This window comes from Rissa tridactyla, chromosome 8 (genome assembly GCF_028500815.1).
Source record: "Rissa tridactyla isolate bRisTri1 chromosome 8, bRisTri1.patW.cur.20221130, whole genome shotgun sequence".
Taxonomy (NCBI): Eukaryota; Metazoa; Chordata; class Aves; order Charadriiformes; family Laridae; genus Rissa; species Rissa tridactyla.
Genome location: NC_071473.1, coordinates 48,580,398 through 48,602,572, shown reverse-complemented (window position 1 = coordinate 48,602,572; position 22,175 = coordinate 48,580,398). Strand labels below are relative to the sequence as shown.

General features: G+C 39.7%; 2 protein-coding genes across 5 annotated transcripts in view; one reads left to right on the top strand and one right to left on the bottom strand.

Moving 5' to 3' along the window:
* Positions 1 to 3,311, top strand: part of NRDC (nardilysin convertase) — a 29,990-nt gene extending 26,679 nt beyond the window's left edge. Inside the window, exons 27-31 of the mRNA XM_054211630.1 lie at positions 349 to 432; positions 1,968 to 2,058; positions 2,368 to 2,484; positions 2,726 to 2,815; positions 3,094 to 3,311. Of these exons, the coding sequence (XP_054067605.1) occupies positions 349 to 432; positions 1,968 to 2,058; positions 2,368 to 2,484; positions 2,726 to 2,815; positions 3,094 to 3,291 (580 nt within the window). The 3' untranslated portion in view covers positions 3,292 to 3,311. The remainder of the gene's footprint in view (positions 1 to 348; positions 433 to 1,967; positions 2,059 to 2,367; positions 2,485 to 2,725; positions 2,816 to 3,093) is intronic.
* A 776-nt stretch (positions 3,312 to 4,087) lies between these two features.
* Positions 4,088 to 22,175, bottom strand: part of OSBPL9 (oxysterol binding protein like 9) — a 65,846-nt gene continuing 47,758 nt past the window's right edge. For 3 of the 4 annotated variants that reach the window (XM_054211643.1, XM_054211645.1, XM_054211646.1), the window contains 16 exons: positions 19,330 to 19,368; positions 16,214 to 16,307; positions 15,539 to 15,640; positions 13,081 to 13,240; positions 12,279 to 12,391; positions 11,857 to 11,975; positions 10,326 to 10,411; positions 9,675 to 9,849; positions 8,060 to 8,144; positions 7,687 to 7,797; positions 7,281 to 7,344; positions 7,030 to 7,170; positions 6,030 to 6,108; positions 5,517 to 5,608; positions 4,959 to 5,094; positions 4,088 to 4,853 (listed from right to left, as the gene is read on the bottom strand). In XM_054211643.1, the coding sequence (XP_054067618.1) occupies positions 4,779 to 4,853; positions 4,959 to 5,094; positions 5,517 to 5,608; positions 6,030 to 6,108; positions 7,030 to 7,170; positions 7,281 to 7,344; positions 7,687 to 7,797; positions 8,060 to 8,144; positions 9,675 to 9,849; positions 10,326 to 10,411; positions 11,857 to 11,975; positions 12,279 to 12,391; positions 13,081 to 13,240; positions 15,539 to 15,640; positions 16,214 to 16,307; positions 19,330 to 19,368 (1,671 nt within the window). In that variant the 3' untranslated portion in view covers positions 4,088 to 4,778. The remainder of the gene's footprint in view (positions 4,854 to 4,958; positions 5,095 to 5,516; positions 5,609 to 6,029; positions 6,109 to 7,029; positions 7,171 to 7,280; positions 7,345 to 7,686; positions 7,798 to 8,059; positions 8,145 to 9,674; positions 9,850 to 10,325; positions 10,412 to 11,856; positions 11,976 to 12,278; positions 12,392 to 13,080; positions 13,241 to 15,538; positions 15,641 to 16,213; positions 16,308 to 19,329; positions 19,369 to 22,175) is intronic. The other variant, XM_054211644.1, reaches the window with a different exon arrangement.

The window sequence follows — 22,175 nt, the reverse complement described above, 5'->3', positions numbered from 1 at the left end:
TTTTCACAGCGGCTCTGTGGTGCGTAGCAGCCTCCCTCAGAGACACCCTTCTACCTCAGGAAACTGGAACAAGCTTTTCACAGCTCTGGGTCTGTCACTCTGGTGAATTAGTTTGCAGGAACACACACACAGATGCTCTGCCAAGCTTAAAAGGATTTCCTCAAAATGAGAAAACACCCAAGTGCAGTGATGCAGGAAATAAAGGAAAGACTATTGAGAATTTATATCTGAGATTTTTCTTTCTAAATACTACAACACTATTTTGACTTGTGCCGTGTCTTGTAAATAAATGTTTAATTATGCTTGTGGAATGACTTAACTGTTGTCCCCCCCCCCTTTTTTTTTAAGCTACCACGTATACCCTACCTGCAGGAATACTTCTGGGATTCTTGGCTTCTCGGTCACAGTAGCAACCCAGGCAACGAAATACAAGTAAGTGCGTGCTCTGTGGTCACTGTTGGTCACCACTCCCAGCGTCGGGCCGCGGGAGTCACCCCGGCGCTGCCAGCACCCATTTCTGGTGACGTTACTGCACCGTGGCCACCCCGTGCTCCCGACAGAGGCTCGGGCAGCCGGGCCTGGCTGATGCGGACCAGCTTGGCTGGAGGAGGTGTCCCGCGGGTCTCCCATCCTGGGGCTGGAGTGATCAGCCGGCCCGTCCTCCCTGTGCTTCGCTGTGGCTGTGGCTGCCGTGGTTTAAGTAAGAAGGACTTCAGCACAGGAAGGTTGTGGCTGCTGGTTGTAGACAGGTCAGGCTTAACGAGGTGGCCGTTGTTAAGGCCGAGGACCTTGCGTGTGTTGAGGCACTGAGCAGCTGAGCCTCATGGGGTATCGTGAGGTGTCAAACTGGGACCGTGTTCACGTGTCATATTGTGTGTAATTTACACAACGCCCAGCTGAAGAGTTATTGCTGAGAGCATTTTACTAATCTTGTACTTTTGGGTTAGATGAGGTCGCAGCTGACTTCACTTCGCTTTTGCTGGAGCTTTCCCTGCACCTGCTCGCGGTTCAGCGCTCACACCTGTTTCAGGCCACCGAGGGTTGGGGTTTTGTTCTATGCGGGGAGTTACGCCCAAAGGCAATGTCAAAAGCAAGCACTCCTGGCCTCAGCTTGTGACACTGCTGACAGTTGCGACAATAGCGACTAAAAAACACCACCTAAATAAAGCAATAGCCTTAAGCTTCTTAAAACCGCAGCAGTCCTGACTTGAATAGGGAGAAGTAATCCAAAGACTAAGGAAAATATCCCACTGCCCTTTTGAAGCTGTTCTGCCAGGAGAGCTCAGTCCCTCACCAAGTAAATCCTGTATCGCTGCTCCTCTGGCTCAGTTTCAGCCGACAGAACAACATTCTGGTTTTGTTCTGGGGCTCACTACAGGTATGTGACCTGCCAAAGTTGAAGGGGTATATGAAAAATACGCAACTTATGAAAAACAGTACTGTGTCAGTGAAAGTTTAATTAGCACAGAGTAGGGCTGCCTCTAATTCTTATGTTTGGTTGGCGCTTCCACCGCTGAGGGCTGTGCCGTCTGTGAAGGTGTTCATGTTTCAGAAACCTCACAAGCCGTCGCATCCCGTTATTTTTCTTTCTTTTTTTGTCTGCATGCCGTGGACGAGCCCTGTTTGTGCGCAGGGCCGAGGGCTGCTGGCGGGGCTCCCCATGCAGCACGTGCTGCTGTAGGGGACAGCACAGCGCGGATCCCCGACAGTGTCACAGCAGCGACGCTGCTTATCTGAAGTCCCTGTGTTTGAACAAGACTCAACAGAGCTAAAAATCAGAGCGCTGGGTTTCTTCCCTGACCCCAAGGAAGACAGAAAAAAGATGGTGTTCACAGAAGTGTGAGCTTTTCAGGGGAGGAGGGAAGCGAGCCTGTCCCAAACATTCCCACGTTCTGCTACTTTACCCCACAGTATTGTTTTTTTTTTTTCTTTTTCCTGCCTGATTTAATTGTTTAATTCTCTTTTAGTTCTGAATTGGTTGACAAGAAAATAGAGGAGTTTCTTTCTTGCTTTGAAGAGAAAATCAAGCATTTAACTGAAGATGCTTTTAGCACCCAGGTAAAACTTCCTCTCGAAAAACTCTTCCTTGAACTGCTAAATGACACCTAAACTGGAGGATTTAGTTACACCGTTGGGCATATTTCTGAGGGTTTCTGGACAAAGGACTCACTTTTAAATCCTGCCTCTTACTCTGTTGTGCAGTTACTCTCTAAACATTTGCTCTCTGGCCAGTTACGGTTATGTTTGAAAGTGATGAACTACTTTGTTAATGTAACTTGGGTTTTCTTTCAACTCCAGTGAATATGATAGTAAATTAAGGTCGTTTAAACCCTTTGAAAGTAATTGTTTTGTCTTTTCCAAACGTAGGTTACAGCTTTGATAAAACTTAAAGAATGTGAAGACTCCCATCTTGGAGAAGAAGTCGACAGGAACTGGAATGAAGTGGTGACGCAGCAGTATCTCTTTGACAGACTTGCCCGGGAGGTTGGTGGCCCCGCGGTGTTGTTAAGCGATGCCACGTGGAACACTCACACCTCGCTTCTTGCAGCAGTTTTAAATGCAAAGCATAAATAGGAGGATTTACGCTACTAGTGACACAGATTCTAAAACTACATGCTATTTTAAAAAGGTTCTTTTATCTAGTGGGACATAGGGAAACAATTTTTATGTTTAAAATGACTGGAATCACCACTTGCTACTTAAACCTCTTTCCTGTGGGTTGCAGATTGAAGCTCTGAAGTCTGTTACAAAATCTGACCTGGTCACCTGGTTCCAAGCTCACAGAAGCAACAAGAAGAAGGTGCTCAGCGTACACGTGAGTGTTTGCCAGCTCCATGTTCACAACTTCCAAAAATGCCAAACTTTGATAACCTCGGAGAGCCCCGTAAGGCCGGGGCAGAAGAGCTCTGTAATCCAGCTTTTCATGTGGTGGTTATCCACATTACTGGTCCCGTTTTCTACATTTCTAATTACTGCTGTCATTTGAATTGCACTGAAGCATCTGTATTTAATTGTCAGGACAGATGAACATTGAATGACATCCAAATTATAGAAGCTTAGAGCCAAATTTCTTTTTTGGTAACTTTTTTCCAGGTGGTTGGATATGGAAAACATGAAGGGGACTCAGAGGTCACAGCTGTCTCAGCAGTACAGAATTCTTCATCTGGTGAAATACCTCATCTTATTTTCTTGCCCCCATCTTCTTTGATGACAGATGCTACTTCCATCAAGGACATCAAAGCTTACACATCAACTCTGAATGTTCTCCCTTACCATAAAATATTAAAATAAAAATGACATCTTGCCCTGCAGTGATGCGTAATACAGGTGCTTTCTGCAACACAAACGTTACAAACCTATTTTTATTCAAACTGGGCCGTAGTGTTAGCTGGGATGAAGATGTCCATTCAGATACTGAGGAAGCTTTTCTCAAGTAAGTTTCCAGCCAGACTTTTTCATTAATCTCCCAAGTTCATTAAGAACAGGCACAGCTCTGACTTCTAGCTGGTGCAGAGGGAGAGTCCCTCCACCACCAGAAAGATGCCGCGTTCTCCTTTCCGGCTGTCTGACCGTGGAGGGGGGGCCTGCACCTCTCTTCAGCCTCGCGCATCGTTCCTGCAGGGCTGTAGAGTTGCACCTCTCCAAGGAGGTACTCCTCCGCTCTCCTGGAGTTACGGAGTGGGTGGGAGGGGAAAAAAAGCCTAAGGCTTCAATCTCACGCTGCTCTTTTTAGTTTTTCTGTATGCACAACATAGAAACAATAGCGATGAAATCAATAAAAGCTAGATTTAACTGTGGAAAGAAAAAGGTTGATTGCTCCCTATAGCTACTTCCTTGACTATTATTTAACTTCAAGCAAAAGCGCAGAAATGCAGAGATGCCTAACGTGCTGCTGAGCTTCTCTACTGAAGCAAAGCTGGATGTAGATTCCAGAAAAATTCTCCTGCAAATGCTGCAAATTCTGCTCCTTTTGCTCATTCGTTAATTACTTTAAGGAGTAGGTTTCGCTGCAAGGATTCCAGTGGGAAAAAAAATAATACATTTCACATAAAACAATTGATCCATCACTCAGCTGAAAAAAAAAGAGTCTTGCTCCAAAGGTTTATTATGAAGTAAATAAAAAGTCCATAAGAGAAGTTTGAAAAATCTATTTTATGAAGCTTTAAGATGCACTGAGTAGAATTATCTATGGTTACATTGTAATCTCAAAATAACAAAGTTATTTTGGGCAAGACACTGAAATGCCAAAAGATTTGATTATCATACAGGTGGAAGAGAACATTTACGTAGCATTTCCTAACAAATTGTCCCGTCAAAGGAATCCTCATATTTACACATTGCAAACATTAGCTAAATTTAAATGACGTCTTGCATTTCCTTTCTTGTTTTTTTAAATATGGAGGACCCAGGAATATTACCCAACTGATACCAATGCCCTGGCCTTCACAGTGGTTATCCAAAGTGTAAATGCTTCACGGCCCCGATTCTCCATGCTTTAGAAGCATCAGTAACGGGGCTCAAGAGCCTGCCTTTGAAGCCCGAATACACTACCAGTAGAGCGGAGTCCGCTATACGTTACTGCACAGCCAAGACGTTTCTGGTTTCATTTAATTGCTTAATCTGCATCAGTAAGTCCAGTATCCCTGAGATAGGAACCACTGCAGTTGGAGGGGTCAGGCTCTCCAAAGGGTACGTACGTGATAACTGATGACTATCTTGGTATCAGATGTAAACTTTGCTAAGCCAAGGCTTGAATGTTTTCTGGTTTTGTAACCCACCTAGTGTTTACTGGCAGCAAGTCGTTTCAATAGCGGGTCATCGTAAACCCAGCATTCTCCATCTTCATGGAATAACTAGAAAAAAAAGGCAATAATCAGGTATAAGCTTTTTATGACTCAACGGGAAAGCAACAAATGCTACAGGTCAGAGGGTATTTACGCTGTTCGAATAAAGCTCACCCGTGTCTCCCATGAGGTCTCGTTCTCCTTTCTGGCTCTGGCTTCAGCTCTTTGTCTTTCTTCAAGCGCGTGCTTTGCAGCTGTGGCTGCATCGATGTCTCTGATTTTTAAGTTGTAGGTTACATCTTTCCATAAGCTTAAAAAGGAAATGTGAATGGAGACTGCTTTATAGAAGCAAAGTGCTACAAGGCTGTAGAAATATGTTACTGGCTATTAGTCATCAGTCTTGGTTTGAATCAAGGTAAGGGCAGAAAAACCCCAATATATATATATATATATATTTAACCACAACTGCACTGTCTATTGCCAGGAACGAGGAGGCTGTAAGTGAAGCTCCCTGGACCGTTGGGTTCCAGTGAGGATGTGACAGAAGAATTAGTGTCCTCTTCCCAATTAAAACCCGAACCTGCTTATACCTCGTACCTGCAGCAAAGGCTAACGAGGAGCACAGTTTGTCCATGCAATAAATGGATTAAATGTCCCATTAGTCAGACTCTGTGCTGCAAGCTTTGGTCTAACTAAAAAAAAAGGCTTAATTTGCCCATTTAAAGTTCTTACCAGCGAGACTCAAAGTCGTCTTGGTCCTCCAATTTCCTTACCTTCTTCTTAATTGTAGGCATTTTCTTGGTATCTATAAAGACAGCATTCTCCTAGGGAGTGAGATTTTTAAAAAAAAAAAAAAAAAAAAAAAAAAATCAGTTCTTTATCTAGACTTAAAATTCATATAGCCTCACACTCCAGTACACTGATTGTCAGGAAATACATGAAAAAACATCATTCTTTAGATTCTGTTCTTGCTATAAAAATCAGATTACCTTAAGAATAAATTAACAAAGTAAATTCAGGACTTTTATCCCGAATTCAGCATTCTTATGATCTTTTTGTGCAGCTTCATGGGAGTTCCCCACTAGTCATGTTTGTTTTTAAAAAAAAAAAAAAAAACAACAAAAAAAACCCCCACCAACCAAACAAAATCGAAAAAAACCCAAAGAACTTCTAAAGCACAACCTTCTGTTTCTGATGAAAAGGGGAAGAAAAAAAAAAAAAAAAAAGAAAAAAAAGCAGCTTTACCCCTGTTGTGTATTTTGCGTACATGACACCATTCCATTCTCCTTCAATTGAGCAGAAGGGTTTCTTGTCATTGGGGGAACTAAATAGAAAGAAACAGTCATTTCTCAGTTGTATTACAGTAACTGAAAGACCCTAAAGGATCAAAACTTCATCCTAGTTGCTGTACAGCCCGCTTTATATCAGCCCTTAAAATGTCCATCACCAACACGGAAAAGATGAGGGTTCTGTTTACAAGTGAGAAGTTTTGCATTAATTAGTTCAATTGGATAAACCTTCAGAGGAAGCGCCGGTCCAGGATAAGACAGGCCTTGCCACAGGGCTGTATCTCCAGTTAGAGTTTAGGAAACTAGTTAGAGGCTTTCAAAACAGATTTAGAGGGATAAGTTTAAGAGTAAAAAGGATTCGCAAACTCAAAGCTTCTTCCCCAGACTACTGGGAAACACAAACACTAGTTGATGTCTACCAATGTGTGTCAAGACGTGATTTAAAGCCAAGTTATGGAGCTCAATTTGTCAGCTTCACTTAGTGACATTACAGCAGATCTCACAGAAGGTGAGGATCTCCACTGCATTCCCTGCTCCGGGCACGTGCGCAGGGTCTAACCAAAATCCAACAAACCCCAGGTATAAATGAATATGTGAAAATCTGCAGCAAAGCTTTAATGACAGGCTACGAACAGCAGTATTACAAGGCTTGCTTCAGGTTTTTGTTTTGTTTTTTTTTTTTTTTTTTTTTTTTAGGAGAGACAGTGATGAAGAAATTTTGGATAACGGAGGAGCGAAAATTTAAATTCCTTTTGGTCAACAGCTGAGACTGTTTTCGAGCAGGGCAAGGCAGGATGCAGCCCTCTGCAGGGTTCCTCTCGCAAAAATGGCATCCCATGACGGGTAACGATGAGCTAAGTTACTGGGTGTAGCTGTTCCAGTATTTTACACTCCTGACTGTCTTGAAAAAACACTATCAGCATTTAAGTGGAGAAAAAGTGAAAAAACCTGCTTACAAAATTTCAGCTGTAATTCTGTGCTTCTTTCCTCCATAAAACGGTTTTGTGTGGAAGACGATGGAAGCGTTATAACCTGTCTTTGAGCAATTAATACTGCATTCTCCACCAAGTTCTATCCATGGCACAGTGAGAATAGACCTGCAATTATAAATATATGTATATATTTATAACCTTTTAACTGATAAATATTAAAAATGAAATATCACAAGGCATTCAAAGCGAAAATACCAAATAAAGCATTTACTTGCCTTCCATAACCATTAGGAAAGGTCAAGATATAGTGTTCATCATAATCTAGGCATGTGACGCACCCTATCAAAGAAAAATAAAAATAGATTTTAAAAACCTGCAGCAAAACATCAACAAAACTTTCATAATGATCTCCTGGAATAATTCACTAATATTTAGAGGCTGAGAGTGCCCAGCTTGTAGAGATGGCAGGGAGAGTTTTGTTCACATGAAAAAACCGTGCCCCAAATGATTTCAGCACATGAAGCGTGCAGAAGGAATCACTGATTCCTAGATACATAGGGTGAAATTACATAAAAATCAAACATTCCTTATGTTTAATAGGATGACTTTAAATAATTCCTGTAAAAATTCTAGTTGCAGAATATAAATTTCTCTTCTATTGTTAAACTTACACACACATACCTTGCCCGATGTTATGAACTCCAATAGACATTCCTAAGAATTTTGACTTGGTCCATATGTGAGCATTGAACTGTATCCTCTTGCTAAAACACTCTGCGTAAAATGCTGAAACTGAAGAAAAAGGTATTAAAAATAGCAGCGTGAGACATTACTATCGTTTCCAAATTAATTCATCAGGAAATATCTCCAAGTGCCTCATGCTTATGTGGCAACAAAGTTTGCAATTCGTTTCGCACAAAAACAGTCTACAGAGAAAACTTTCGGCTTTTAAATTCGGAGAGAAAGCATAAATCCAAGATTTAAACCAAGAGCTGACTTTACTGTCGCTCCTATCCAGATACCATTTCTATTAGCAGAGTTACCGACAACTTACTCGGAGGGTGATGAGAGACCTGCTCTGCCACAAACGTTACGCTGCTTTTACTGACCCACGGAACTGGTCCTTCTGAAACTGGCTCCTGCGTGGCAAGAGAGAGGGTTTTCATCACCGACAGTGTTCATAAAACAGCACAAAGCGACTGGATGCTTCCAAGAGAAGTTGCTTCCATGTTTAAAGAAGGATTCTAAAAACGTACTGCAGTGATTTTAACTTACTTGTGAGTTTGCTAATCTGCTGGGGGTAACTCCTCACTCCTGAAACTATGATGCTTTCTACAGAACATGCAGCTTCTACTCTCTTACGTATAAATGTATTTGGGGAGATGCCCCCAAATACAACAGTTAAACTGAAAAAGTCAAGTATAAAACCAATTACAAAGTAGTATTTAAATTCACTTAATTTCTTATTAACTAATAAGAAATGAGTGGCAGAAATCGTTTTCTTTTTTGCTTCTGAGAAAGTCCGATGTGCGTATTAATGATGATATTAGATGTATCACAAAGCCATAAACCAACATTCATTTCCTGTGGCAAATCATGAAAAGCGTAATTCATCATTAGAAACAACGGAAGCACAAACACAATATTGTTTTTATGCCAGCAAACAGGACTCCAAAAAAACAGGAGAAAAATTTGAGCAAACGAGCACTAATTGCGGGGGTGCAAATTAAGTGGGGAAAAGCATATGTTTTCTATCTAAAACAAACAATGCCATGTTTAGATATACTGTACTGAGACTATATGAATTATCTCACAACAGCACTTCCCACATCATCGTTTGCAGCTTCCCAGGTTGAGAAGCCCAAACGACGTGTTAAAAAACCACAACCACAAAAGCCCCACACCAGGCTGCGCTGCCAGCGCTGGAGCTTTTCCTCTAGAATCAGCGGGGCACCTTGTTAACTACGGTTCACGTGAATAAGTCCGATTAATCCTTGAGCCTCACTGAAACTTGGGCCAATAAGAGAAAAAGCTCATATGCTGGTGGATGAGCTCAGATCACGAGTGGCACTACCGTTACTGTGCCCTTCGCTTGACCAGACGTACCCCAATAAAGTACAAAAGGCACAGCAGTGGCCAGACACAGACGTACAACTGAAATCTCATCCAAGCTCAGAATCCAAACGTGAGATGTCTACAAAAAGATTTGTTTAAAAGGAGAATTAAATATTCTGGAGAAACTGCACTGTTTTCCAGGTTGTAAGTGAGGGAAAGAAATCTCACTGTTAAAAACACAAGGGTTTAGAGAACTGGTAGAAATCAGAACTTTGGGAGAAAAAAAAGGGAATTCATACTCAGTGCTATAAAACAGTTCAGGGGAAAAAACAGAACACTTTTCAACATGTGAAATAGTTCTTAAAAAACTGCTCAAATTTTGTTATACAAGATATTTTAAACCTCTGTCCAAAGAACAGGAGGAAATTAGTTAAGAAATTGCGACAGTTTGTCAGTTTTGCTACTTAAACATAGCATAAGCCATTTCAGTCAGCAAATTAATACCACGACTGGAAGGACAGAAACCTTCCAAAGTTTGCTTGTGAGCTGCTGGCTGTTTAGGGAACTACTCGCATGCGTTCCAGAAACCAAAACACACACCACAAGAAACTAACCATATCATCTTCAGCTTCAGTGCCTGGTAATACCCAATGACATCGAAAGATCTCGCCCAAAATAGGATTGTAAGGCTTTTTAGCAACCGACCCTTTTCTTCCTGCATGAAAAGCTGAGAGGTACCATTTAACCACTTGAACCATTCGTTCCTTCGGATCCTTCTGGTCACTAATGCTACATGGGCCAAAAGAGAGAAAAGAAGGACAGGCAAAATTAAATACAAGCAGGTACCTCAAATACAGGAGAGCTTTTTGGATGTTTGGTTGTTTTACAGCTACAAGTTTGACTACTTTGACTATTTTTCAAGTTTAGGTTAAAACCCAAGCAATATTTTTCAAAACTACAAGTTTACTTTGGGCAGCGCGCCGGGCCACAAACAATAACAATATATTAGATATTAGGAAGAAATTCTTTGCTGTGAGGGTGGTGAGGCACTGGAACAGGTTGCCCAGAGAAGCTGTGGATGCCCCATCCCTGGAGGGGTTCAAGGCCAGGCTGGATGGGGCTTTGAGCAGCCTGGTCTGGTGGGAGGTGTCCCTGCCCAGGGCAGGGGGTTGGAACTAGATGATCTTTAAGGTCCCTGCCCAAACCAATTCTGTGATTTTATGAATATCAGAACCAATTAATGCTCTACTTTAAAAATCAAATACCTGACAAATAAGTCCGGATGTGCAAAAAAGTCAGCATACATTTCCAACAGTGATCTTCTTTCCAGGATAAAAGTTGGAAGAACCACCTAGGTGAAGAAAAACAACTCTTACAGATCAAGGTACTTTAACATCCTGCACAAAAGCATCCTACGTACTAACTGTAAATAGCATACAAAGCACCCAAGGCTTCGTATGCCTGTAAGCTGACCGTGTTCTCAAACTTACCAATGAGTTCTGACATATGCAGGTCAGTTGGCATCTTCTATAAAACCAAAGATTTAAGCGGAACTGTCTCTTGTCTTACATATAATCGAGTCCCTCTTAGAGCATATCCAACTACATGGCTCAGCTCATCAAAATGTGTTCTTGATTACAGTTAACACTGATTATTTATTTTCATCTATACATGCACTGTCAATTTTCAGTTATAGTCAAAAACTCATTCCATTTAGTCACATCCTCTTACGCGCCTCTTTATCAAGATGAATGTTATTCTCTTCCCTACTACTTTTCTTCCCCAAGAGCATTTGCAGGTTCCGTTCTTGTGGATCTGCTGCCCGCTTCAGTGTGGTACAGACCACTGTTGAAAGCAGCGTTGATTGCTGTTGTTTACTTTAAAGTGAAGCAGACAAGTTGCTCATGCTGCTCATCATGCTTCTTGGCAGCTTAACTTGAGATCAGACATTTTCAACTATCATAGGAGTTCCCCAAACAGACACATTTTGGATCAATTCCTATCCAGAACTGCCAGAAACCTTCCAAAGTTTGCTTGTGAGCTGCTGGCTGTTTCTCGAGAGAAGTTTTAAGTCTATCTTTTTATTGTCTATTGTGAGTTACAGACTGGACAGTTAAAAGTCATCTACTTAAGGAAACTAATGTTAGGATTGATCTCTCCTACTCTTTTTCAATCTGGAATGACTTCTTTAAGTTTAACCAAGCTGCCTAGAAAGATCAACACCTTCAGAATGCTGTCTGTTTAACCTTAACGTACCAACTTGAGTGACATTCATGAAAAATCCAACTCTCTACTTGCCAGGCCTACATATAGCATTTTAAAATACACAAGCAACTTACTCAAGATCCCAATTAAGCAAAGCATTTCACTATATGTTTATTTCCCCCTTTTATTTTATTCATGTCTTATTGAATGCCACCAAACACTCGGATCTTGTACATCTTTGTTTTAGGAAGCTAAAGGACAGGAGAAACGTTACTGCAGTGTACAGCATTCCTCTTATCCCAGCTTTACAGGTACTCCAAGGATCAGGTTCAAAGACAACAAACAGCTACTTCCCATAGCAAGCTATTTTCCCGAACAAATTTTAGCAGTTGGATATATTTATTCTGCATTAATTTTCCCCCTCCCAATAACAACTCCAATTAAAAAAATACCATGCTAGAGAGATTACAGCTTAACTAGCTCCTATAACAACAGAAATACAGTTAAATTATTACTTTAACATTGAATTGATTTACACAGAATTCAGGGTTTACTGCCTCTCCCTTCCCCACGAACAGTCAGCAAGTTTACCTTCGTTAGATCCATTCCTAATCGAACTTGTGACAATAGATGCATAATAACACTCTTATGTTCTTCCACTGATTCTCCTTCCCCATCATCATCTCGATCATCAGGAGGATCGAAGAGATCTAGAAAGACCAAATTGCTTTTGTTTTTCTCTAAACCTTCAAAGATAAGACTGTATTTAATTAGCATATATATTAGCTGTCAAAAAGGCCTTATTTATAAAACTAAGGCTCTTAAATCCTACAGTTCAACAATCTTCCATTAGTAAAGAAATACTAAATAAACGTTTTTTTATAGGTACCTTATCATATATATATATATAAAATGTCTCATATATATATATATGATCATACATATATTGACATAGTTTATACACAGATTGAAAATCAAGAGCTCCTTACTGAAAGTTCTCACAGTCCACTCACCAGCATCATTAGTCCCATTAGACAGGGAAGAATTGAGGGACTCTGTGGTATCTGGACGTTTCAGACTACTTCCTGTGCTGCTCCGAGTCAGGACTGCAGCAGACCCTGAAGAACTGCAGAAGAGTCATAAATTCTCACAACGAACTAATTCAGACCAAATTATTATAATTTGGTATACACAGACATCAATTCCCTAAGGAGTTTACTGCATTCACAGAAAATTTAACATGGACTGTAGCTGAACGAATGGGAAAGCCTGCAGTCTAAGATAGTAACACCTGAAGGCATAAAACGGCTGACTAATTCTGCTTTGAAATGTGTAGCATCTCTAAAAATTAATTTTCCAATTCATAAAAAAGAAGAGTAAATAGAGATTTTGGGGAAAGGCAGTCAGCTTCAAAACAAATTTTTTAGTAAATGTAAGAAGGAATTGGCTATTTACCAAAAGCTGCAATAAATGCTTACAAAATACACCACAGCCTCAGATTAAATCTCAGAGCTGGTGGCTACCCAAATTCAGCTGATGTTAAGAGTTTTGTCAACGTATGTTCCTGATGGAATGGGAAGGAGCAGAGAAGGAAACTGCATCCCTGACAGACGACTGTGCTGGGGGAAGGGGGAACCTTATTGTTACTCGGAGTGGCTTTTTTGCCTCCCCCTTCCTTTTCTGTTTGTTTGGGTTTTTTAAAGCCAATGTGGCTTATTCACTTATTTGGCTTAACTAAATTCTACAAGCAGACAAGCCATGCCCTTGCAGATAAAAATCGTATTCAGCACGCGCTGTATACTTTCAGCTACTTACTCCATACATCGCTTTGGGGAAGAACTGCTCTGATAGAATTCATCAGCATCATAGAATTCATCCTCACTGCTTGAGTAAGAAAAATCTGGGACTGTGTTTGGAGACAGGTTGACATGGCTTGGAGAGGTGAGGCTGCTGCTAGGTGCTGATTGCCCGCTTCCTATGGAGTATTCAAATTTACACAGTTAGTAAAAACAAAAAAATGAGTTTAAAATCCACCAGTTCTAACCTCTAAGTAAGGCTGTTCAAATCAATAAAGACCCACATGAACTCAGAAGGTGTGATATCTTACAAAATTAGAAATGATAATTAGTCAGATTAGTATTCAGTTTCATTTAACAGATAACAAAAGAAAGGTCAAAAGAAAGGAAAATCAAGAACACAGAAAACCAGTAAAGTATAAGACATGTTTTCCCCAAAGTTGTCAGTTAAAGGCAAAACAACAATGTTGAAAACTTGTACAGATTCACAGTATGACTTATGTTGGAAGTGACCTCTGGAAGTCATCTGGTCCAACTCCCCGCTCCATGCCCAGACAACTTCAAAGTTATAACAGTTTGTTCAAGATCACATCTAGGCAGGTTTTAAATAACTCCCAAGATGAAAATTCCATAATCTCTCTGGGGAACCTCTTTCAAAGTTTGATCACCCTCATTAGAAAAACAAAACATTTTCTAGTATCTACTTGGAATTTCCCTTCTTACAACTTGTGCCAATTGCCTCATCCTTTTGCTGTGAATCTCCAAGAGGAGCCCTGTTGTATCTTTTTTATATCCCCCCAACAGCTGGCAGAAGACAGCACTAACATCCCTCTTTAGCTTAATCTTCCTAAGGCTGAACAAACCCAGTTCTGTCAGCCTCTAAGTACATCACGGGCCTCAGCTTCCTAACCTTGGTGGTCCATGTCTTTCTACTGTGGAACCCAAAACTATACACAGTACGTAAGCCTCACAGATCCCAAGTACAGAGGAACAATCACTTCTCTTAATCTGCTCTTTACACTCTCACAAATCCAGCTGGGTATGCAGCAAAGCCTTCATCACCACAAGGGCATGCTGCTGACTCATGTCCTACTTGTGGCTCACCAAGACCCCTGGCTCCTCTTCTGCCAAACTGCAGTTAACCCCATGCAACAGGGCAGGCCGAGGGCTCTGCCCATCCTAGGTGGGTGAAGGACTTTGCATTTGCCTTCATCAAACTTCATGAGGTTTCTGTCACTCCATTTCCCCAGCCAGTCACAGCCTCTCTGAACAGCAGCCCTGTCCTCCCACTGTTCTCCTCAATTCGGCAAGGTCCGTGTCTAGGTCCCCCGAGATGCGCAGCAGTCCTGGACCCAGCATCAACCCCTGAGAAACACCAACAGTCACTTCGTTGCCATTTGGACCTCACACAGCTGATTGCGAGCCTTGGGCCTGGCTGTCCAGCCAGTTTCCACTCAACTTGTATTCTACTTACATAAAACATCTTTTTCCAATTTAGCTACAAATATATTTGTAAGCAAATCTAATGAATACAGTTTCTCAATTGGATTACATGAATCCTGTCTCACCACTAACTCACCATTTTTGAAAAAGAGTCATAGCAACAAAGACAAACCAGGTCAACACTGACACAGACCTTCTGTGGGAGCCTAAGTCACAACAGAGGTTATTAAGCAAGCTAAGGTATTTACACAAACAACAATCATCAGAAACTAACTAGAAGATGAGATGCATAGAGTAAGACTGAAAAGAAAGGAACTTTCTGGCAGGAGAAAAAGCCAGCAGTGGTATCCTTCATTTTTCAGATTGTGGCAAATACTGTTTAACACGCATATCTCTGTGCTGGGAAAGAGGTCTAGTAATAAGGTAACAACAAAATCACTTACACGCAAGCTTAGAAAAAAACTTGGGAGGGAACAGAGAGAGTTTTAGCATGGCTGGACAATATAACCAATACAAATGATCAGGAAGTAACAGTCAACGTAGACAGATAATAAAAAATATGTTAAGTATGTAGCTATGGTTTTTAAAAAAAATCTTTAAAAATATTATAGGAACTGTAAACAGATAGTTATAGCAGCAACTTTTGCTTCAAAGCATCTATCTCAGTTTTAAAAAGGCCAATGAATGCTATTATTTAAGGGGGAGAGGAAACAATCAATGAATTAAAAAACCCAAAGGCCACACATGATGTATTAACTGCAAAGTTCTTGTGCCGATTTCTGCAAGATTGAAATGATGGAGAAAGAAAGCAAACTGGTAATACTCCTATGTATTACGTATACATGGAGGGGGGAGGGGGAGGGAGAGAAAAAGCAGAACAATGGATTTTAAAACAACACGGAAATATGTGTTGATTAAAACCAAGATGTAGACCAATACAATGTTATCTTAATAGCTAATTACATTAGGTTACAGACAGTATATATTCAGGTTTGGTTTCTGTACTTCAATAAAACAGTTATACAGAATTGTACCTGTACTATTTGGTGTTGGAGTCTGATTTCCAAGCGATGCTACTACAGGTCCCACTGGCAAAGATGAGGGTCGCTGCTCTGACTTGCACAACTGAGCAGGTTCTAGGAGATATTTTGATGTGTTAAACCCAAAATTCACATTTAAATATGAGAATTATACTTCTGTTGAGAAGGAGATTCTGCCTTATTCACCTCACCTTCAAAAATGAAAACCTTTTCTATAAAAATCACTCAGACAGAAAAACACGTTGCTGTCAATGTTATCTAGAGCTTTTTTATTACTAAGCAAAGATGGTACTTTAAATAATTGCTGTTATTTAGCTAGAAGGCGTTTACCTTTTCTGAAAATTACAGTTTCATTTATTTTAAGGAAGTATATTAGAAATGTAAGCTAGAAATGTAAGCTAGTAACTTAGAGCAAGTAAAATATAGCAGCTTCCCCACAGAACTAGAGGCAGGTTTACCTGATGGAAGCTGAGGAAGCTCAGTGTCTCCTGCTCTTTTCCCTTCCTTCGCATCACTGTGGTGAGTGTGCACCGCTAATTGCGGTGTGCACCTGCATTGCATATGTGACACGGAAGGTATCCACCATTATGCAGTGCCTCCACCTAGACTGCAGTCGCATCCTGCTCTGCTCATGAATATTTCTACTGGGGTTCTTTCTGGACATCATACCTGGAGGTAAAACTGCTTGGGAAGGCATCGTGCTGATCACCGACTGCTCCAACGGGCTGGGCTGATACACTGCGTCAACCGGGTTTATAGTGCTCTGAGACAAAAGAAAGAAAAGCACATTTTTTTTCCTCAATTAAAAAAAAATAAATAAAGGATAGATAGCAAGAACATTGTGAGCACAAGAAATTGCTCAAATGCAAGATAGCAAATTCCTGAGAGAGAAAGTAAAACACAAATTGACAGCTGAGGACATAAGAAATACTTCCAAAGTGCTAATACCTTAATTCTTTACACAGATTTTACACTAAACTGAATTTGCTACAGATTTGAATTGTCCTATAAAGAATTCTTATTTCAAGTTCTAGCTTCTGGTATTCCTTCCAGTGTCCATTAATAAATATTGCATGCAAAGAGTGCAAAGTTAGACGCAAGTTACGTGGGAAAAATCAGGATAGCTAATCTGTATTTTTAAAACCATTTTTTTCAAAGATTAATTTGTCCAGATCATAGTAAATCAACACACCAATTAAAACAAGAATCATCAGCATGCTTACAGCCATGAAGTGGCTTTGTTGCCAAAAGTCTTCCCAATGCAAGCTGACAGTTTTCAGTGCGTCTCCAGGAGAGGACATTTCAATCTACTTATGAATGTGGGCACTTTGAAAATGAAGCACCAATTCAACTCGACACTCACAAAAGTCACTGACTTCAGTATAGGTTCTTGGCTTCTATACAAAAAGCCTCTTGGAAATCTAAATTGCAATGTCTTTTAATCCAAACTAGCATGACTTTGCCTTGCTTCACTGCCCTGTAATTTCGTTATCATCTAAGCATTCACCATAAGCATCTAAAAACGTTATACATGTTTACATACAACAACCAGAACTTCTATGTTGTTCTGGGTTGTTAATTGGATAACAGGCACGTACAACCCTTTTCCAAAAATCTTGCAATTTTAAGCCACTGATCTATGTCAGAACCGTGAAAATCTTTGCCTTCATTTGCTAAGAAATCTTGCTACTGTGCTTTAGTTGAAGAATATCAAGCACAGAAAGGTCAGACAATACTGAGTTCTACTTTAATAAAAAGGTAGATGAGTTTTACCTTTGAATTTATTCAGTATGTTTATACCTATCATCTTTTTAGATCAATATTTAAACCAGAAGAGAGTCTCCAACTGTTCTTCCCTCCTTTTAGTCTATTATTTTCTATTTGCATGCAGACTGAGGGAAACAGGGTTGTTTTAACCTTCCTCCTCCCATTTTCCTACAAAAAGATGACTTCTTTCCTGCCTCCTTTCCTGGTTAACTGTAATTCTGAACTTTATCCTGCATTAAAAGAATCAGTGAGGCAGTGAAGATTTTTATTATTTTTTATAGCACAGGATTTATTTAATTGAAAACAAAACTATTATTCCCAGTTTATCTTTTAAAAAAATCTCCAGTGTAAAAAAAAAAAAAGGCATAAAAATTGCTTTCTAGATTTTGTTGGTGTTGCTAACTAGTATGCAAATAAATAATCCAGTACATATACTGTTACTCCACTGTATTCCAGCGTAAAATCAACATCCCTTACACATTACTTCAACTGCTTGTGCAATTGTGCATGCAACACAGGCAGGTCCCTGTCCCACATATTTCACAGTTTAAAATCATGATTGTATATTCTGAGTTAAGAAACTTTAAAAAAATCAAGATGGTCCTATGATACACAGGATGCTATTGCTATCTCTATCTCCCCCAGGTTTTAGGGACGCTAAAAATATATATGATAGAGAACACCGGTGTGTTAAAGGAAAAAAACAAAGTAACTTTGACTTTGTATGCAAGATTGCAAATTTATCCTTAAACAATTCTCCAAACTGCAACGTGAATTGGAGTTTCTTGGGGGTATGCCTTTGTGGTTTAGAAACAGATGAAGGCAGACCTGAAATTTTGCTTCTCTAAATTGAATAACAACTTAAAAACAACCATGTAGAAGCAACCACAGTATCTAACACCGATCATATTCCTGCCTAAGTTTAAAGTGAATTCCTGACCTTTTGCCCAAGCTAACTTTGACCTCAACAGCATCAAAACTTCATTCTTCACAATCACTGATGCAGCAGTTAATATATTCTTACAGAAGTGCTTTTTTTTTTTTTTTTTCTTCCCAGCATAAACCAGCCCACAGACAATTAGAATAGCGGCTAACCAAATTCAGACTATAGTTAAGTTGTAATATCTATATGACATTTCTGAGCTGCAGATCTACTGCACACACCACCTCTGCCACAGGGCTGTGGCAGCGTCCAGCTGCACGAGCTCTCTTTTCCAGGGCACACAACAGAACCTATTCCATTACACTGAGACATGAATTATGAGACTGCCCACAGGGTAATTGTTTATCTTCTTCACAATAAGCAGGAAACCAAAAATCTGTGTGTGCATCTTTACTCCAAAGTTCATACCAGAAAAATCATACTGCTAAAGCTGTACATAACGGAAAGACAAATGAAGGTTGGGAATTATTGTCAGCTGTAATGAAAACACACTATGATTTTGAGAGTTATGTTTTACTGAAACCAATCGCCTATTAAAAGTATCTGAAATGTACTCAAGCGACAAAACGAGAACGAAGAAAGAGAAGTCACATGTGACCGAAAGCAAAGATGACAGAAGCTGCATTAAAAATGCAGAAGTTACATTAAAGAAGAAACACTGCTTAAACAGACATAATACAACTTTGTGTCAAATAAGCAGCGCTGTAGAAAAGACAAACTACTTGAAGCACACGGATAGCTGATCTATTTCATACAAAAAAGATACTTCAGATGGAACACACAACTATTTCCGCCCCAACAATTTCCCTTTCATCTGTTCACATGGCAGATTTTTATCTAAGTGTTCAGTCATAATACTGCCATTTAAGAGAGTATAAAACTGATCACTATATTCTCTAAAGGCAAGGGTGTTAGCCAACCTCAGAAGCTAATGACTCAACAGTAATTTTAACAAGACACTTGAAGCAGTAAATTAGAGAAAGGAAGAAGTATGTTGCAAAATGAGTGGAAATTCAGGTCTCTGTTCACATGTTCTGCAGAAATAAGGGGAGATAAAGATTAGATTTAAACTTACTATAAGTCCATCTGCGTGCTTCTCCTCATTATTTTGGTCCTTAAGGAAAAAATGTTAAAAATATCAACATAACAATCTTGTAAGGCTTATCAGTTCTGCATTATGCAGAACTTGCAACAGCAAGTTTCTCTCAGAAACGTTTACTTTTTCAGCCATAAAATGTTCCTCATCAGGTGATACAGTAAATAAACTTAGAAGAAACAATTCCATACATAATCACTGCACCTCTGAAGATTAGCGTTTTCTGAGGATCTGTCCACACAAGTCCAAACAATTTTAAAAATATCCTTTCTGCACTGCAGAGTACAATTACTCTTTACAACGTAGGTTCTCCCCAAATAACTACAACTCCCCCAAAACAGGGTCTGTAGCACCAGTGAGTCCCTGAAAACCAAAAACCACAAATTCTCAGTTTCTGAAGAACTGGGATTAACATATGGGTCAAGTTTTCAAAAGCACTTTTTGCTTTTGAAAGGCCGAGGTGCCTTATAAGTTATATGTTTTTAACTTTTGCATTTTGGTATCCAATAATTTTAAAACGTTTTTAGATTATTTACAGGCTAGGATTTGGAGTTTTTTCCCTAGCAGCGTAAGTGAAAGAGCAGGCAATGCATGGAATGAAACTGTGATCAGGGGAAATTACACTAGCAACAGACAAGGTAACACCAATCTACAGTTAGCATAGTTTTAACATTGTACCAGCTACAGTATAAATTTTACTAAACGCTAAGCCAAATCTCTTCAGTTCTGCTGCAAAGTTTGTATTACCAGTCTATCAATCCATAACTTTCTTCAGTGTAAGCCATAAGACTTGTCTGCAGAGTATTTCCCCAGATTTCCAGTTGTTAAGAGGAACATGAAAAAAAAGCTGTAAATAGTATTAAGGAAGTCAGCATACACTTATATTTTGATACTTTATATGTTCTTCCTTAGCTTATATAGTTGGCAATAGGCTGCTCAACTGTCAAGTCTGCTAGTTGGCATTTCTTGAGCAAGGCTTTCCATGACAAAAACACCACCAAGGGCGATGAGTTCCATTGGGCTGCAAACTTACAAACAAAATAAAAACGAGTAACACCGAAGTCCAAATATATTATCTTTTTTTTCCAACATACAAAATTCCCATGTTATGCTACCACCTCTAAGACCTAAGAGATAAAACACAAAGATGTTGCATTTGTACTGAAGCACAACCAGAATGCTGTGTGCTGACGAGGTAAGGAAGGAAAAAATGCCACAAAACTAGGCAGGCAAGGCTGACCCGAAATGATGGAGTGAAAAAGGGAAGGAAAAGGTGCAAAAATAAATATTGACATTATAAAAGCTACTTCACAAAATGTATAATAATTTCTGTTATTAGACTGTAGTTTACCAAATGACTGACAGACCATTACATCTATTTTTACAACACACACAGAGTATGGGCAAAGCCGGACAGCTTCATCTGACACACACACAGGGGAAAACACAAGCCAAATGCTCCACCTACTCATCCTATTTAGTTTATTTTGATTGCTTTTTGATAAACGACACATGTATTGTAACATATTCCTATTTAGCTGGTATTTATATCATTATTTTGAAAACGCCTTGGGTCATCTCAAATACAAGTACCATGATTACACACTTGATTTACCAGAAGTTTAAAGAAAATTTAACTGTCCAGGTCCTAAGGCAGGTTGTTTTAAAAGTCCACGAAACAGCTCAACTTAACACACAATTAAAAAAAAAACAAACAAAAAACCCAACCCCAAACCACCAAAAAACCAGGTTTGCCTCAACGTACCAAAATCATCTGAATACTAAATGGCTGCGTGTTTGAAACAGAGAGATGTTATGTTCTGAGTCTAGAGAGAGGTGATAACAATTTTCAAGGTACGCAAACAACCAGAATGTAATTGTGAAGTCTGTCTCCTAGTGAGAAAGGCACTGCAGAAGTAAAAGTGGGGGGCAGGGGCGGTGTTAATATGATTTATTTTCATCAGTGTAAGTCAGCAGCCATACTTGCCTTACAGCTTTGGGAAAAAAAACTTGCAGAATCTTAAAAGGTTCGATACTGGAGAACAGAAAGCTATCAGTCAGACACAATACATTTTTACATATATAATGATTCATACACAAGGAACTTACAGACTGTAAAAACAGACAAAAAAAACCCTGTATTCTTCATTTCCTACAGCAGTAAGAAATGAGGATACCAAAACCCAGTTTATAGAAGGGGGAAGGGGGAACAGAAGTGCCATGTAGTCAACAAGTAGAGTTGCCTAAGAGAAAGAGAGGGGAAGATGATGGAGAGATGAGGTAGAAAAAAAGTTATTAAAATAGCGGGAAGATTTATAGAGGGTATTTTTTACTATATGTGGACCAACATCTTCCAATTATCTGTGCAAAACCCACTCATTTAAACCACCTCATCTTCAAAAGCTCTACGACAGCTCTACATATGGTTTAGCGAAAAAATAAACAAAACACCCCCACTCCTCAATGGATAAACACATCTATTTACACTGATTAATATTTACTGGTACTGAAAGGAGGACTTCAAGGTCTGATTTAGTGCAACAGAAAGCATCTTTGGGGGACCCAAATTCCACCTACCTTTACGCTTATATGGTAATTGGAGCAGTAAAGCACTGAACTTGATCAAAATAGACTGCAACTGCCACTACAAGTTCAGTTTTGACCCTTACCAGCAAACCACCTAACCAACTTCAAAACACGCTTAGCAGCAGCACAAGACAAACAATCCTATTTGTCTATCCCCCAAGAAACTTAGGCATAGCAGAAATGGAATTTGAGATTCAATAGAAACAAGAAAGCTAACTCAGCCACCTATTACCAGCTTT